The sequence below is a fragment of the Dicentrarchus labrax genome, unplaced genomic scaffold (genome assembly GCF_905237075.1).
Source record: "Dicentrarchus labrax unplaced genomic scaffold, dlabrax2021, whole genome shotgun sequence".
NCBI classification, from domain to species: Eukaryota; Metazoa; Chordata; class Actinopteri; family Moronidae; genus Dicentrarchus; species Dicentrarchus labrax.
The window spans coordinates 19,003,735-19,019,858 of NW_026136702.1; the positions used below are offsets into that span (position 1 = coordinate 19,003,735).

The 16,124-nt window shown below is 42.6% G+C and overlaps 2 protein-coding genes and 1 long non-coding RNA gene across 8 annotated transcripts in view; 1 reads left to right on the plus strand and 2 right to left on the minus strand.

Moving 5' to 3' along the window:
• Positions 1 to 407: 407 nt before the first annotated feature.
• otx1 (orthodenticle homeobox 1) lies at positions 408 to 7,948 on the minus strand. Its single transcript, XM_051420816.1, has 4 exons — positions 7,223 to 7,948; positions 4,482 to 4,671; positions 3,624 to 3,775; positions 408 to 2,238 (listed from the first exon to the last, which is right to left on the minus strand). Exons 2-4 carry the CDS (start codon positions 4,576 to 4,578, stop codon positions 1,489 to 1,491), a joined length of 999 nt encoding a protein of 332 aa, XP_051276776.1. The 5' UTR covers positions 4,579 to 4,671; positions 7,223 to 7,948; the 3' UTR covers positions 408 to 1,488.
• A 1,534-nt stretch (positions 7,949 to 9,482) lies between these two features.
• Positions 9,483 to 14,575, plus strand: LOC127375123 (uncharacterized). The gene is made up of 3 exons (XR_007887309.1): positions 9,483 to 10,206; positions 13,013 to 13,069; positions 13,524 to 14,575. It is a non-coding gene; the product is annotated as an uncharacterized LOC127375123 (long non-coding RNA).
• ehbp1 (EH domain binding protein 1) overlaps positions 11,872 to 16,124 on the minus strand; it is a 146,021-nt gene continuing 141,768 nt past the window's right edge. For all 6 annotated transcript variants that reach the window (XM_051420285.1, XM_051420284.1, XM_051420289.1 and 3 more), the window contains 2 exons: positions 13,504 to 13,618; positions 11,872 to 13,046 (listed from right to left, as the gene is read on the minus strand). In XM_051420285.1, coding sequence (XP_051276245.1) covers positions 12,956 to 13,046; positions 13,504 to 13,618 — 206 coding nt within the window. In that variant the 3' untranslated portion in view covers positions 11,872 to 12,955. The remainder of the gene's footprint in view (positions 13,047 to 13,503; positions 13,619 to 16,124) is intronic.

Consider the following 16,124-nt stretch of genomic DNA (forward strand, 5'->3'; position numbering starts at 1 on the left):
GATCAAATGTCTCCCGGCTCAATATTTAGGGCTTTTTAACGCCGCAGTTAAAAAAGACACTTGCTCTCCCTAAAGCAAGGGGAGATGTTAGTGTTTCAATTTAAACACGGAGACAGAGGATTAAACTGGCTGCTCTCTCAAATGGAAATGTGGGCCTACACGCGTTCACGGCTCGTATTAATTATGGACTAATTTGCATTTACCCCGTTATAATTAGGAAAAAACAAAATCAACAAGCTTTTGAATAAAAGTATGACTAATTCAAATGAGAGAAAACAGGAATCTTGAGTTTGTAATTTGCTGGTGTACATGCATCTAAAAAAAAAAAAAAAAAAAAAAAAAAACATAAACCAACTTGACTCCCTGCTGGGAATCAAACTGAGACAGAATCCACTGTGGAAAATAAATATGACTTAACGGATCTTTATTGGATGAACATGTATGTAAGGGTGGTCGCCTTAAAGATACATTCAACATCTCACTGTCATTTTGGAGCTATAAATCCACATTTCCTCTCCAAAAATAATAAAAATGCTCTGACTCCAATATCAAGCCAAGTGCTGCGGTTCAAACATGTCCAATATCACGACAATGCCCAAGAGAGGAGGTCTGCTTTGAAAATGTAGGCTAGAATAATAATAACCGGAAAACAAACCTGGACAAACGCCCAGAATAGTTCTGCATCTATATTTTAGATTGAGTTTTCCAAGACATTTCAAATTGCCAAAACTGATTTTTTTTTTTCTGAGTAAAACAATGTATATAAAAGCTGAGCTTTATGGCCAATTTGTTCTCTTTGGAATATTTGGAAAGATTTACATACAGGTTTTTTTTCTTTTTTTTCTCCCAAAGTGGTAATAAACAATTTCAAATTCGGAAAAACACCAACTAAACATGGTCACTGTAACTGACCCAAATACATATTTACATATTTCAGCTCCTCGACGTAGCTGACTAAAAATCTCTGTCATCCTAAAATAACAAATTTCAGAAATAAAAACTATACAGGATTTAATTGGGTTGGAGGTAAAGAGGGGCACTGCAGGCAGTTCCTGTCGGTGCACCAGAGGGGAAAATATTCCTCCCATCCAGAGAGCCAGAGAGCTGGTGGTCAACGGAGTTTGGTTGAAATGACTTTTTTTTTTTTTTTTTTGAAAAACAGTTTGGTTTTCTTAAGATCATCCAAGAAGAGGCGTCTTAAAAACCCACTCTTCATCGTTGGGAAACTGCTCCTGATGTTTTCTCTTCACAGGACTTGAGGGACTGTTTCTCATCTTCTTTTTTTTTATTTTTAAATTTTTAAAAGACGTGGAGGACGAGAGGGAGGAAAAACAAAGTCCGATTGTTGAGCATTCCTGCTGCTATCTTGTCATCTTATGGTTCATAAACTCTTTTTGTCTTTAAAAACAAGCAATATGCTAATCTGGAAAATAAAAGAAGAGGGAGCAGACGAGCAGGGAGGGAAGGAAAAAAAAAAAAGAAGCCTGATCACAAGACTTGGAACCTCCAGGAGGCCTGGTCTTTGTAGTCCAAGCAGTCTGTGGTGTTAAAGTTGAGCTTCCACGAGGAGGCTGCAGTCTGCTCTTTGTAATCCAGGCAGTCGGAGGAGTTGAAGGCCAGGCTGGAGCCACCGTAGGCCTGGTGATGGTGGTGATGGTGGTGGTGGCCCGACGACTGGCTGATGTGGTGGTGCGGGTGGCCTGACATGGAGGAGGCCGTCATGGGGCTGAGCTGGTGGGGGTGGTGGTGGGAGTGCATGGGGGCCAGGTAGGAGCCACAGTCCACGCCACTGAAGTAAGAGCTGGACGGGGCGGGGTAGCCCTGGCCGTAGCCCGGCGTCTGGTTGTAGGACATTGGGTAGGAGGTGGCAGCGGCGGCAGAGCCTGACATTGAACGCTGCATACAGGAGGCATTGGAAGGGGGTCCGGGCTCGGGGAGTGGGGCCACGGCGGGAGCGGGAGCGTTTCCGGGGGAGATAGCTGGGCTCCAGATGGAGGAGACGGTGCTGATGGAGGTAGAGGTGCTGCTGAGCGCCGCCGGGCCCGTGTGATTGGTGGAGGAGGATGAAGACGAGGATGAGCCCGTACTGGAGACGGCAGGAGGCGTGAACTGGCCGCTGCTCTCGGAGCCGGTGCTCTCCCGGGCCGGAGAAGACTTCTTCTTGGGCGGCCTGGCTTTGGCACTGCTGCCGCTCTGCTGCTGCTGGCGACACTTGGCCCTCCGGTTCTTGAACCACACCTAGAACCCGAGAACAGCAGCCAGGAGTTAGCAACCGTACACACAAACAACCTCAGCATTTCATTCAAAAAGATACTCCCAGGCCACGCTGGGAGTACATTATGGAAGAAAATTGGGGGTTATTAGCCATCAAGGTTCATTTCCACCCCGGCCCCTTGGCTCGGACCAGCCAGGGGTCTAATTTCATACCTGGTAGACGGCTCTAAGATAACAGGCTATTGGGTTTCACCACACAGTAGGGTAACTCTAGAGCACCGAGAGGGTAGGATCATGTAGAGCATTTTGTTTCACACACACATTCTGAGAATAACTCAAATTGTGTGTGTGAGAGAGAGAGGGGCCTGCCTTGGTTTTCCCCTAATGCCTTTCAAGAGTAGCATTTGTTCAACATCGTAGTACACCAGTGAGTTGTTTGTGGAGTCTTTGCTGGCGTACTCCTGACCTCTTCATTATGCATCCCATATTTCAGATCAGATTACACAGCCTTCGGTTAGATTTCATCAAATAATAATGAAATCGTCAACTGATTCGGCTGAAAACCCGGCCTTTCAGGACTATAGTTTTGTTTACATCAGTTCGGACAAACTGCTGGATTCCTGCATAAAATAAAAGTTGTGAACCAGGGAAGTCAGATGGAAAAATTAACCGATGAAATGAAAGCAGAACCAGAGGTGGGAAAGAGGAGATTATATAAATAACCACAACACCTGAATGCAACCCTGTTCACTGGTTTAACCTCACAGCTACTTTCCCCATTTAAAAACCAGTCTATCATTTTAATTCCAGTTATGATGTCACCATTATCGATCAGAATTAATCCATATGTTGGTTATCACCCTCTCCAAATTAATAAATATAATAATAAATCACAAACTACCAGGTCGTTATTGTCCCGTTATTATTATCATGTTGATAAATGGAGGTTCAGTGATGTTTATTAGTCTGAATACTACAGACATATTGAACCGATTGGTAGATGAGTTATTTAAAGCATTTATAACAAGCTGACATTAACCGATAATTATAAAACGACGACATTAAATTGTTATGTAATCGCAATTGACCGTTAATTAGTGATTAAAACAAATGTCTGCTCTAAAAAGAGAGACAAGCTAATAAATAACTTTTAACTATCCCATTTTAAATAAATAAATAAATAAACAGTAATGTTTAATGTGAGTTTGACTGTAACATTTACAGACTGTTCGGTAGCTGACTTTAAGCTTTTAGTGCTTTAATGGAGAGTAAACGACATTAACGTGTCTCCATATGAATATACGACCTGTGTGTATCTGTCCACAGTGAACTCGGGCAGGTTCGTGTTGTGGGACGTTTCCACGGTGTTAGTGAACACACGGGGGGAAAAAAACCGCTTCATTGTTCACCTGGACTCTGGACTCCGGCAGGTTGATTTTCAGAGCGACCTCCTCCCGCATGAAGATATCCGGGTACCGAGTTTTGGCGAACAGAGACTCCAGGACGTCGAGCTGAGAGCGGGTGAAGGTTGTCCGCTCCCGCCGCTGCTTCCTGGGAGTGGCTGCGGGAAAGAGACAGTACCGGAGGACCGTCAATACAGCGGCTCATCACACGGAGCAGTAATAATAATAATAATAATAATAATAATAATAATAATAATAATAATAATAAAGAAGAAGAACATTAAATCTTTCCTTGCGTCTGATTTTAAATATTAATGAGAGTTATAAAGTTGGTTATAAACACTCAACTGTTGCATTCACAGACGGAAATAAAAACAATGTAACTTTCAGCTCTCTTTAGTTTACATTGATAAGCAGCACCAGTGTTTAACTAAAGGCCTGTTTAATGTTTCTTTTTTAAAAGCTTACTGTTCCTTACTGACAGGCAGTTTAAATCTCTTCATACCATCTGTCATACACGTGTACTATTTACTTTATAATGCCTATTCATGCTTTGTGGGATTAACCTACTTAAATTGGTTTTAAAATAATTTTATTGTGAAATTTAGTTTGTTGTCTCAAACTTTTTTACATTATTATTATTATTATTATTATTATTATTATTATTATTATTATCAGCCAAAAACATCCTAATTTAACTGCAGGCTAAATGTTTTGGTCATTTTCTTTATAGAGACTTTTGGACCCGCTCTTTCTCCTCCTCACGGTTTACTGGACAAACTCTGTCAATCTGGCTCTTCCTGCATTCAGCTTTTTAAAAAGTGTGTGTGTGTGTGTGTGTGTGTGTTTGTGCCGGGCTCGTACCTGGGTAGCCCACTGAAGGGTGCAGCAGGTCCATGGCAGCGCCGCTGAGCCCCAGGCCGTTGACGCCGTAGGGGGGCTGTTTGAGGTAGGACATCATGCTACAGGCGGTCACTGCTCCACCCAGCTCAGGCCAGTGGTTCGGTTTCCCCCGATGCTGCAGCTTGACGGGACAGGGGACCGATCCTAGTCACTGCGCGCACACACACACACACACACACACGGGACGGAGGGGACAGTGTTAGAAACATTTAAGAAAGAAAATCAAAGCGAAGTTTCACTGCATGAGAGAGGACTGTCACCTGAAATAAACGTACAGCAGGGAATATTTGGGAAATACTTTTATCATCAGAAAACGGAGAAAAACTCTCGAATGTATTATCATAATTATACGACCTCAGCTTTTATCTCATATTTGTTTTTGTAATATAAGGTAATATCTAATTTCGCTTTTCAACCAATTTCTACTCACTTCCGATGTATTAAAACTGGGACTGTAGTAAAAGATGCATCATGACATAAAGTTCCCAAGAAATAATATAGTAATTATTTAGTGGCACAGCCCGTATACAGCCATGAATTACACGCACATTAAATCCCTTCAGGAATATTGGACTTTTGGTGAGAGGATAACTGGGGTCAAACGGCTGCAGCTCACAACCTCAGCAGAGGAATAGAAACAACTGAAGTAACACAGCTGTTCATTTACAGCTTTTATTCCGAGCTGACACAGCTCCACAACTTTAACTAAAATCCTCAAAGGCTCTATGAAACTGATGCGAGTGTTTTATTCTATACATCTTTGCTGTTCTATTAATACGTTTGTTTCCACTGATGTTCGTTTGTCTGAGCACACTGGAGGCTGATGTACACAACCTCATAACTGCACAATATTTATAGCAAAGTGTTTCTCATTATTTCCCATTCTGCAAACTGACACACTGCTGTAACTGTGGGAACCTCTCAAACACTAATTAATAATTCAATCACAATAATCTGTTGGCCTCTATTATGTCTTTTTTTCTCCAAACTTTTAAAGTCAAAAAGGAAATTTAATTTACATTTTTCAGTTGAATAACGCAGGATTTTAATTCTTGTTTTCCTGCAATTTTGTTGATTTTATTTCCTGGTAAAAAAATTAATTAGTTTAAACTCGTAGCCTGCTGAGTACTACAATGTGTGTGTGTGTGTGTGTGTGTGTGTGTGTGTGTGTGTGTGTGTGTGTGTGTGTGTGTTGAGGCCTGCACTTACACACACACACACACGTAAAAGGCTGGATTATGGATGTGGGTTGATAATCTATAAAAATCACAGCTGTGGTTGTCTGAAGTCTTTCTGTAACTCGTTCATTCTGTTTGTTTCGGGTCGTCAGACTTTGTGTGTATTCTGACCACAACGAGACTCCTGCGGATCCTCAACTCGGCTGAAGTGAACTCAATCCACAATAGAATAAAATCCACTAAATAAACCATTTTGCCTTGAACTTCATTTATATTATTCTTTTTTTTTTACAGAAAGCTCTGAGGAGTCAGTTCCAGTTAAATAACTTTGCTCTCGCTTTTATTCTGAAAGAAATCCTCGTTTAACTCCAGTTCCCTTTATTTTAACGCGCAGAGGAAAAAAACCAAAGTTCACTGAAAAAACGTCTAATTATTTCTTCACTTCTTGATTTTCACCAGATTAGATGACCGATTGTAAAATGAAATTTTATTTAAAAGCACAACTGTAACTCCCATCCATTCCCGTGCCTCCAACAGCTGATCAGTTAATGTTTATATTATTTACCTTTTTGTGTTTGCATGTTTCTCTCAGTAAATGCGACTGAATTTAAGATTCAATTTTTTGGGGGAATGAACTCTAGTTCAACATTTAACAACTACTTTACTGTGTATGAAACAAACCTGCATACAGAAACTCTGAGCATCCTGATGGAGGTTTTAAAACGTAAAATCTTTTTTTGTAAACTGATCATTAAGTTTGATTTCTGCCCCTCAGTGAAGAATTATCTAAACTAAAAAAAAAAAAAAAAAGGTACATTAAAAAATAAAAATACACGTCGAGATTTAAAGAGTGTGAATTAAATTAGCGGCTCTGGAGGGGGAGATTATTTTAACAATGAGCTCCTAACTGCTCAAACCAAACCTGAACTAACCTAACGTGTATTCCAGCGGCTTTTTAAAGCGCATTTCCAGCCCTGCCAGGCCGGAGTGAAAAGGCGAGATCTCGGTGCAAATGAACTCAATTAGAATTTAGATTAGACCTCCGGGGAGAGAGCGTTTCAGAAGGGCTCTTATCAGCAAAATAAATTAACAAAAACCAAAACACGCCTCTCCAATTATCTGCTAAGTGGCTCAAACGTTTTAATGGCCAATTGCTCTCCAAAAACTCACAGGAATGAATTGGAATAGAAATATGAAAATTATCTACTCAGGAGGAAGTTGACTCAATTTATCCAGTTCGAGTCGGAGTCCTCCACTGTGCGGATTAATTGATATCTCCGCAACAAAAAAGAAAAGACAAATCCAACAAAAGTGCAGCGGCGCAAATTGAAACACGCACAGAGCCGCATTTCACAATTTAACGTTTTTCAAATGTTTGTAAAAGTGACTTTTCTGTCGCTTTAATACAGTTTGAGCTGCTTATGTTAATGGTGCGGGGGGGGCGGGTTTGCAGCTCGGAGTAAAAATGCGCACAAAGCAGAAACAAAACATTAAATTAGTGAAAGAAAAGAGAAGAAACATTACCTGGTTTTACTCCTTCCCTTCTCCCGAGCTCTCGGCCCACAAGAGGCGAGCAGCAGTAAAATTATCCAGCAGTAGGAAGTCTGCAGGGCACAAAACTCAAACAGCGGCAGACTTCTTCAGAAACAAAACAACAGTGTGCAAACCGAGCAGCATCACGGAGAAACGCGCAGTTATCAGCACACGGGCGTCACCGCGTCCTCGGTGCGGTTCCGGGTGTTTTTACAGCCAAATAAATCAAACTCATTTGCTTTCAGGGGGCTTGTCGTTGTCTGTCAGAGTGTTAAGGTGATTTCTAATGGAGACGGATGGAGATTGATCACCTTCTCTCCGCCCCGCGCCTCTATGAGCGGAGGACACCTGCGGATCCGCCTCCTGCAGCCAATGAGCGCGCGTCTTCCGGCTGACGGACGGCGAGGGCGGCCAATGGGCGCACAGAGGCAGCCGGGAGACCCCACTCCCACTTAGCACCCCCCTCCCCTCTTCTCGGTCCCGGTCCCGAGACCGGACGAACCAAAGAGAGGTTTGAAAAAGATGGAAATGTTTCACATGCAGGCCTGCAGGAGGAAGTGCTACAGAGCGTCAGGATCTGCTGTGCGCCAAAGTGCGTAAAAGAAGAATTTAGAAGATATTATTTTATTGTTTATATGCAGTTTAGAAGAAGAAGAACTGGGAGAATTTTTTGGAGCGACCAAGAGAACTAGTCGTGTCAAAAATAAATAAATCTGCGGACTTTTCCTCCAACTAAAACTTATTTTATTCTAAAAATATGCCACGATGCCTAAAAGTGGCGTCTTGTTTTCTCAAAAACATCAAATCAGTTGTTAAATGAAATAAAAGGTTATTATTCTGAATGTTTCCACAGAGAAAATGAAGGAAACGCTTCTTTTGAGGCTTAAAATGTTTCAAAGGAGTGTTCAGTTTGACAGAAAGCTGCATTTTTTACTTTATCAACATCACAAAATACATTTCCAGAAAAGGCCGGGAAGCCTTTTTATTAATACTCTTATTATTGCTGTTAATTCCTCTGATGACAAATGTGAACGTGAGAAATAAAAAAAAAAGGAGGAAAGAAGTTAAATTCATCCATTTTGATTTTATTGTGATACACCCCCCTCCTCCTTTCTCTCCGCGCGCACGCACACACACACACACACACACACACACACACACACACACACACACACACACACACACACACACACACACACACACACACACACACACACACACACACACCAGTCTCATGAATATTAATGAGGTCTAATCCCCATTTAGAATTACATTTGAGGATGGTTGACGTAAAGTTTAATAGGGATAGACCTCAAACTCGCTGCGGAGGAAAAAGAAGAATCCACAGAAGAAGAAATAACGGCACCAGAAGCTGCGGTCACTGAATCAAATCCTGCACTTTATGTCGATGTTTTTAATGTGTTTTAACCCATCACACACACACACACACACACACACACACACACACACACACACACACACACACAACAAACTGCATTTTCTTTTCTTTCTACGGCCTGTGTACCAGCGTGAGATGCAGCACGGCTCGGCTCGGCTGTGCTATCCTTTGTGGATCTCTGCAAAAACATCAACTTTTGTAAATGAGGCCTGAGCTGAAAGCGAGCTAATGTTCAGAGAGAGAGAGAGAGAGAGAGAGAGAGAGAGAGAGAGAGAGAGAGAGAGAGAGAGAGAGAGAGAGAGAGAGAGAGAGAGAACTGCAGGGATGGGAATTACATTTTTACGTGTGTGTGTGTGTGTGTGTGAGGAGGGGGGTATCAAAGTGGAGGCCGATGGGACTTAAAAGTCATCCACGAGAGCACTTTGACAGAGAAACTTAGACATCAATAGTCGGCGGAGCAAAAAAAAAAAAAAAAAAAAAAAGGGAACAAAGTAATGTTGGAGGTTGTGTGTGGAGGCCTGTAGTGATTCTGCTTATTACAGGCAGGAGCACAGTGGAGGATAAGGGCACCTGAACGCACCTTAATGTTTTTTTTTTTTTACGCACAGAGAGCAAAATGAAACATTAGAACCAGAGTGATGATGAGTGTGGCCAGACGTATGGATGAAGAGAGGCGGGGTACGCAGGGAAGATGTCTGACATGTTTTACTGTTAACTGTTCTGGGTTTGTGATCCCTGGATGCTGACTGGAGGTCAAACACTTTTACGCACCTTTTTATTTCCACCACATCTGAAGTCCGAGCAGTCAGTGGGCCCGTGGAGGGTCTGACCGAAATACCATCACCCCTCCTCTCCCTCTGCACACACAAACACACACTCACACACAGGCTCCGTTAAATTATGCAAAAAGGCCATTCAACAAATATGGCCCTCACACAACACAAAAGAGTCGGGTTATTCTGACATTTCCCCTACATTTCTTGTTTTTTTCCCCTCCTCTCTCGATGTGAGTAAGACCCCGAGATAAACCCCTGAACAAGTATCAAGTTATCAAGTTGCACCAACCTTTTGTAATAAGAGTATTTTGTCTAATCCCAAATTGCAGTTGAATTTTCTTAATGCTGAGCTGGTAAAGCCTGGGATTAGGCGGCGAGGAGAGGAGGGGGAAAAGTTTTGTCCCTTCAGCCGGCAGGATTGGAAGCGGGGATCTGCGGGGATGTTGTCGGTGCTTATTAAAACGATGATGCATAAAACACAGTGCTGTAGGAGCCCCGGCGCTGCACGCAGAGACCCGGGCTCCCTCAGGTGCAGGTTTTTGGACGGCGGCGGGGAAAGGAAGTAATGCAGAGGGCCGAGCGGCGCTCAGCACCTGTGAGGTGAGGCCAGGAGACATCAAAGCTCAGGAGATAATCCATTCAGCTGAAGGATCCTCAGCAGCACAGCAGCGCCGAGGCACCGCCGCTTTTTACGCAGCGCGCCGCTCTTATTCACTGAAATATAGGAAAGTGACATCAAATGTTTTTCACTGCTTCTGCTTCAACAGGGACAGTAAAAACACCCGAGCGACACCACAGAGGTAAGACACGACTGTTTCTGTCTTTTTATTATTTCTTTATTCTAAAAAACATTTAGAAAAAAATTTTAAAATAGGCTATCAGATTCATCACCTGGAAGGATTTCTTTCATTGGGCATTGATGTAATTTTCACTAAACCCGGCTCTGATTAAGATGAAGAGAAAAACTTTATTGCATTTTAAACTGATATTAAAAAAAAAAAAGAGGAAGAAACATCAAAACTTTTAATCAAATTCAGGAAAAGTTTTACGCACAGTTATTTCTGTCAGGATAAAATCAGCCAGTTTTTAAAACAACACAGGGAATATTCACACTATTTATATAATGACTTTAAATCCATGTAGAAGTGACAGGTGTTGTGAATAATTTTAAGGTTGTCCACACACACACACACACACACACACACACACACACACACACACACACACACACACACACACACACACACACACACACACACACACACACAGAGCCACATACAGGCACCGAGCAAAACGTCCTTCACCGCTTTGGCTCTTTGCTTTATTCTCCAGATTACAGACGGCCGTGATAAACGCGCTATAATACAAAGTAAAACAAAGCGCCTCGGGGGACGTAAAGTGCGTAATGTGCACGTACGGTCGGTCCCAAGCAGAGAAGAAACGAATCAGCAAATTAATTTGAAAGTATTAGAAAGGCCGGGGAGGACGTCTGCTGTCACAACCTATTTTCTTGCTTTAATCGAGGATGGGAGGCTGCCTGCAGGGCTGGTGTGGAGGGTTAAAGCACAGACACTTCTTCCTGATTCTCGTTGCAGGGACATTTTTCACTGTTTATTTTAGTTTGACATCAGTGAGCGTTCAGACAACTTGAAGCCTAAAAAAAGCTAATTTAAGGTTGTGATTAATATTATCATATTAATATTGATAGTTTTTCCGACCTTCCAGTTTTTATTTCCATCTCCATCCCTGGCTGCGGGTGACCGAGTCTCTCCAGCTCAGTCCCCCGTCTCCAGCGCGCACAGAAGCGGCCCAGAGAGAGAGAGAGAGAGAGAGGAAGAGAGAGGGAGGGAGAGAGAGAGAGAGAGAGAGAGAGAGAGAGAGAGAGAGAGAGAGAGAGAGAGAGAGGGAGAGAAACATCTGCTCGGTACAAAGTGATTTCTCTAATCTTCCTCAGAGGAACCTGCTCAGCACCGACCTCAAACAAAAAAAAAAAACGAACGCCAATTTTAATTTATAAACACGCACCAGTCGCAGGGGAATTGAACAGAGGGCCGAATAATAAGCATTGCTAAACGCAACGCTCGCTGCTGAATGCAGTGATAGGGGCCACTTATGTGCAGCGCTGCAGCCAAAGGCGTGCATGCATTTCAATAAGTTTTTGTAGAAAGAAACAAAAAAAAAAAAAATCAGGAATATGATCTGGATCACGTGGAACTGGAGGTAACATTGACAAATTAATAGAGAAAAAGAAGCAAAGTGTTACAAGTTTTACAACTGTGTGTGTGCAATTATAAAAAGCCCCCCCAAAAAATAAAAATAACTTTGAGGACACCGATTGCGTTAAAATTCATCTTTAGGATATTAAAGAAATTATGGAAGCGTTTCAATGCGTGTAGATTAAATACCTGCAGGTTTAAGATATCTGCGTTATTTTCCACAGGGTCTAAAATAAGCCACACGCTGCCTTTGGTGGAGTATGAAATCATAAGGACTTTATTATTGAAGACTTGGGTTATGACACTGGAATAAATAAACAGATAAATGTTCAACATGTAAAGGACAACTGCACCAGATGTGGAGCTCTAAGTGATGCACGTGGAAGCATATTTCTCTTCTTCAGAATACAATAAATAGAAACCAAAAGTTGTTGAGCAAAATGCACAAATGAAATGAAATGTGATGGTAGATTCACTTACAAGCAGCTTAAAAGGACAAACGGCAATAAATAATATATATATTTTTTGTTTTTTACTGCATGAATCCTGACAAAAAAAGGATTTGGGAAGCTATTGGTCAGAGCAGTGATGAAAATATACAACATGAGATTTTTTTTTTTCTTAAACATGATCTTTCTTTTGGTAAACTGCTTTCAAGCCAAGACAATAAAAAAAAGCAATAGGAAAGTTAAGATTTATGCAAGATTTATGAACGGTAATGCGTTCCCCCTTTAAGATATTTTACAAGTAAAAACTTTGAAATGAAATAATTAAAAGACACACGGTCAAGTAATGAAGTAGCTTGAAAAGACTGATATTATAACTCTTTTTTTCCTTTTAAAAGTCCAACTGAAACATCAACGTCATCATCATCTTGTCAACATGATGGGAAGAAAAAAAAAAAAATTCCCACCCATTAAACCCAGTTGTGCTGTACCTCAATCCTACTGGTCTCCACATTCAGACAGAGAAGACTGTGCAGCTGCATCATTACATGCAAATATCACACTGTCTGACAGGGTCTCTGTTCTCATACATATTTATATTACATACAAGTACCGTTCTTGGTAAAGCAAAGGAGAATTCAAATAAAAAACATTGTATGTAAGTGGGACAGTTTGAGTCAGTATAAAGTTGGTGCAAAGGCATCGCAGGGTCTCTGCGGTTAATACGACCAAAACAACAACCACATCAGGATTCCAATAACTGACAGAAATGTCTAGGAAAGCCACTATGAAATAATAATAATAATAATAATAATAATAATTATAATAATGATGATACATTTCTTTTATCGGCTACATTTGTTGGTTGTGTTTTTCTGAAGTGACAATCATTGAAGCACACACTTCTCCTCTTTCTTGGCCATCTTTCCTTTGTTCTGCTCCAGCGTCCTCTCCAGGTGCTCGTCCTCCTCCTCGGCCCTGCAGAGGGCAAAGGTCAAAAGGTCAGATGCGTCTGGGGTAAGCGGGGAGGTGGGGGCACACACGCAGGTAACACAGTCGGTGCCACGGCAACCATCGCTGTGCCGCCTGCGGAGTGGCCGGGCGCCAGGGGCCGAGAGCTGACCTTTCACCCGCCTGGCACCCTGTTGGCAGATGGTGCCGCCAATCTGGAAGAGATCCCGCCCATGCAGGTGTGCTGCTTCCGCTGCCGTGCATGCAGGCTGGCTGCAGGCTGGCTGGAACGCAACATCACCTGCAATGTGTTTTCACTACGTCTGCAGTGTCTGGGGGACCTCTGGAAATTTAAAGATAGGCAGCAGACGCTCTCGCACACACTCACCAAAGGCGGTTGGATATTCCCAGACTGAGAGGAAAAACTAACTCCGACAGAACTCTGCGGGGCTGAAGTGTTTTTCTGTATTTGTGGGTAACTTACTGTTTCTCCTGGGCATCCAGGTCCCTGACCAGTGCGTCCCGTTTGTTGACCAGTATGACCAGCTCATCCAGCAGCAGCTGCTCTCGTCTCTTCTGGGCCTCCGTCTTCTGCCAGTCTGCAACGACAGCAGAGGGACAAACCCATTCAGACCAGGAGACACTGAGGACAACTGTTTTTATTCTATAAACCTTGAGACACTTTGGATCACAGGTTGTTTGTTCTTGTCCTGTCAGGAACTCTGGACGGCAGGACAGAACAGACTGAACGACCTCACAGCTCACTCCAACCTGAAAGTAAAACATTTCTACAAAATGCTGAATGAACTCGGATCCAACGGGAATAGAAATGTTCCTTCTGAGCACTTCTGCTTTTCAAACACTTTAGACGTGGCTCCACCTGCTCTCAGCTCTTCTGATTAAAGGAAGAGACTTTAATGTGACTATAGCACATGATGGACAGGTTGTCTCAGTTTGGTAAAAGTTCATCCTCTTATTAACCTGCTGGACTGTGTACAGATGGACACCAGAGCAGTTCCATGTATGGAAGAGTGTGTAGATATGACGTGTAAACACACTCAGGTCAGGTTGTGTGTGTGTGTTTGTGTGTGTGTGTGTGTGTTGTGTGTGTGTGTGTGCGCACAGTGACGATGTGTTGACTCGAGCAAACACACTTGAAGGATATTGTCATGTTAATCTGCAGCCTTATGCACACACACAAAGATATGTGAAGAATTCCCACAGGAAAATGCTGCTCGTATAAAGTTCTCAACCCTATTTAAAAATATGTGTATGTATGTTTAACTTCCTGTCGATCAGTTTATTACAGTATAACTGTGTCTGCTGTGTTCTGTTCTGTCTTGATGTTTGATCTTTTTCCTTTCATTTTTTTTTATTTTAGCTCATAAAGTTTCAAACTATCATAAACTGTAATACAATTATTCGGTTTTGGTCCATTTTTGAGGTTAAAGTGTGAAATTCTGTGAAAGTTTGTTTCCTCTTGTTTAATATTAGAAATGACCGGCTTCAGTCTTCATGGTCCAAAATCTAAATAAATACAATCATCTAAAAGTCAACACTTGGTTTGTTCCTCAGATAAATAAACAAACAAACAGGTGAGCCCCTGACTCTCGTCTCTCAGTTCTCCAGGGTCTTTGCAGGAAGGGGCCCCGCAGGGCCCCACAGGGCCCCACAGGGTCCAGGTGGGACCCTGAGCCAAATCCCCTCAGCCTCTCCCTGGAGGGGAGGGGGGATACCCACAGGAGAGCACTCACTCCCCCTGGGGCTCAAATATCCGCCTGGCGCCCTTGGCTCCACATTCACCCAACACTGGAGCAACACTCCCTCCCTCCCTCCGTCCCTCCGTCCCTCACCCCTAAAACTCACCCCCAAACCCCGAACAGTGCTTAAAGAATGATGTCATTACAACAAGTTGTTTTTCACTTCTTTTTTGTACAATTTAAACAATCCAGTTTTTACTTCTTATGTAAAACCGGACAGCTTGTGGTGTATAATTAGGTTAAACTTTATTACCAGTACAACAAAAATGCAGTTTTGGCATCATCTTAAATCCAACTGCACTGAAACCCGTTCAGATGAAACATCTCAGGTTGACAAACAGTCTCTCTCACTTTCCAACAGCTAAAGGAAGGCAGGAGATCTCAAACTACTCCTCAAATCAGTTTGAGAACGTGTCCCCTCAAAAACTCTCCATCGTTTCATATGAAAAAAATCTGCTCCATCCCCGAGAGGTTTCAAACACAGCTGAGACGTGTGAAACTTCTGTGGCGCGTAGGCAACTTCAACCCTCTATCAATATTTAACCGCCTATTGATTGAGAATAAAAGGAACGTTGTAAAATGTCAGTCCCAAAATAAGTGTGGCTTTATTAAAAATAAATATTCGCCCCCTCCTCATTGAGTCAAATTGCGGCAGTCAGGCTGTGTGTTTGTGTGAGTGTGTGTATGTGTGTGTGTCACGCTGGGCCCAGTGTGTTTGTCCTGAAAGGTCTGCGCTGTCTTCATTGGCCCCGCTCGTCCCTTTGAAGTCGACCACAGAGCGAAATGAACACAGTCCCAATATTTGGCTCTCTACGTTCTCCTCTTCCTTTCTCTCTCCCTCCCTCCTTTTTTCCTCAGGGAAGCAATTTTACTCTCCTCTAGCTTTTGAGAGAGTCGACAAATAGTTCATAACTGCCAAATATGTCTAAATCTGTATCCGAAAAGTGTTTTTGTTTCATTTTTAAAAAAAGACACTGAGGTGGTTTAGGGAGCGGGGAAATCACAACAAATTGTGTTAAGGGAAAAGAAAAGCAGGTGAGTCATCATCTTTAGATAATTGCGAGACAGGAATGTGTGTATCCATATCTGCCATAACTCCCACAATCCTCTCTCGACAAGGCCGGCCCACAAGAGGAGGGTTCAGAAAAAGGGGGAAAAAAAAACTTCCCACAGAAACAGAGAGGTATGTAAAAAAAAGAAATAAAAATCTTTGGTCTTGATCCTGCACTCGTCCTTCAGAGCACATCAGCCAAGAAGCCAAAGTCCTGGTCGACCCGGGGACGGGTGGCGGTGGTGGCGGGTTACGGAGGAGGGGGGAAGCACACTGCTGTCAATCACATGTCGC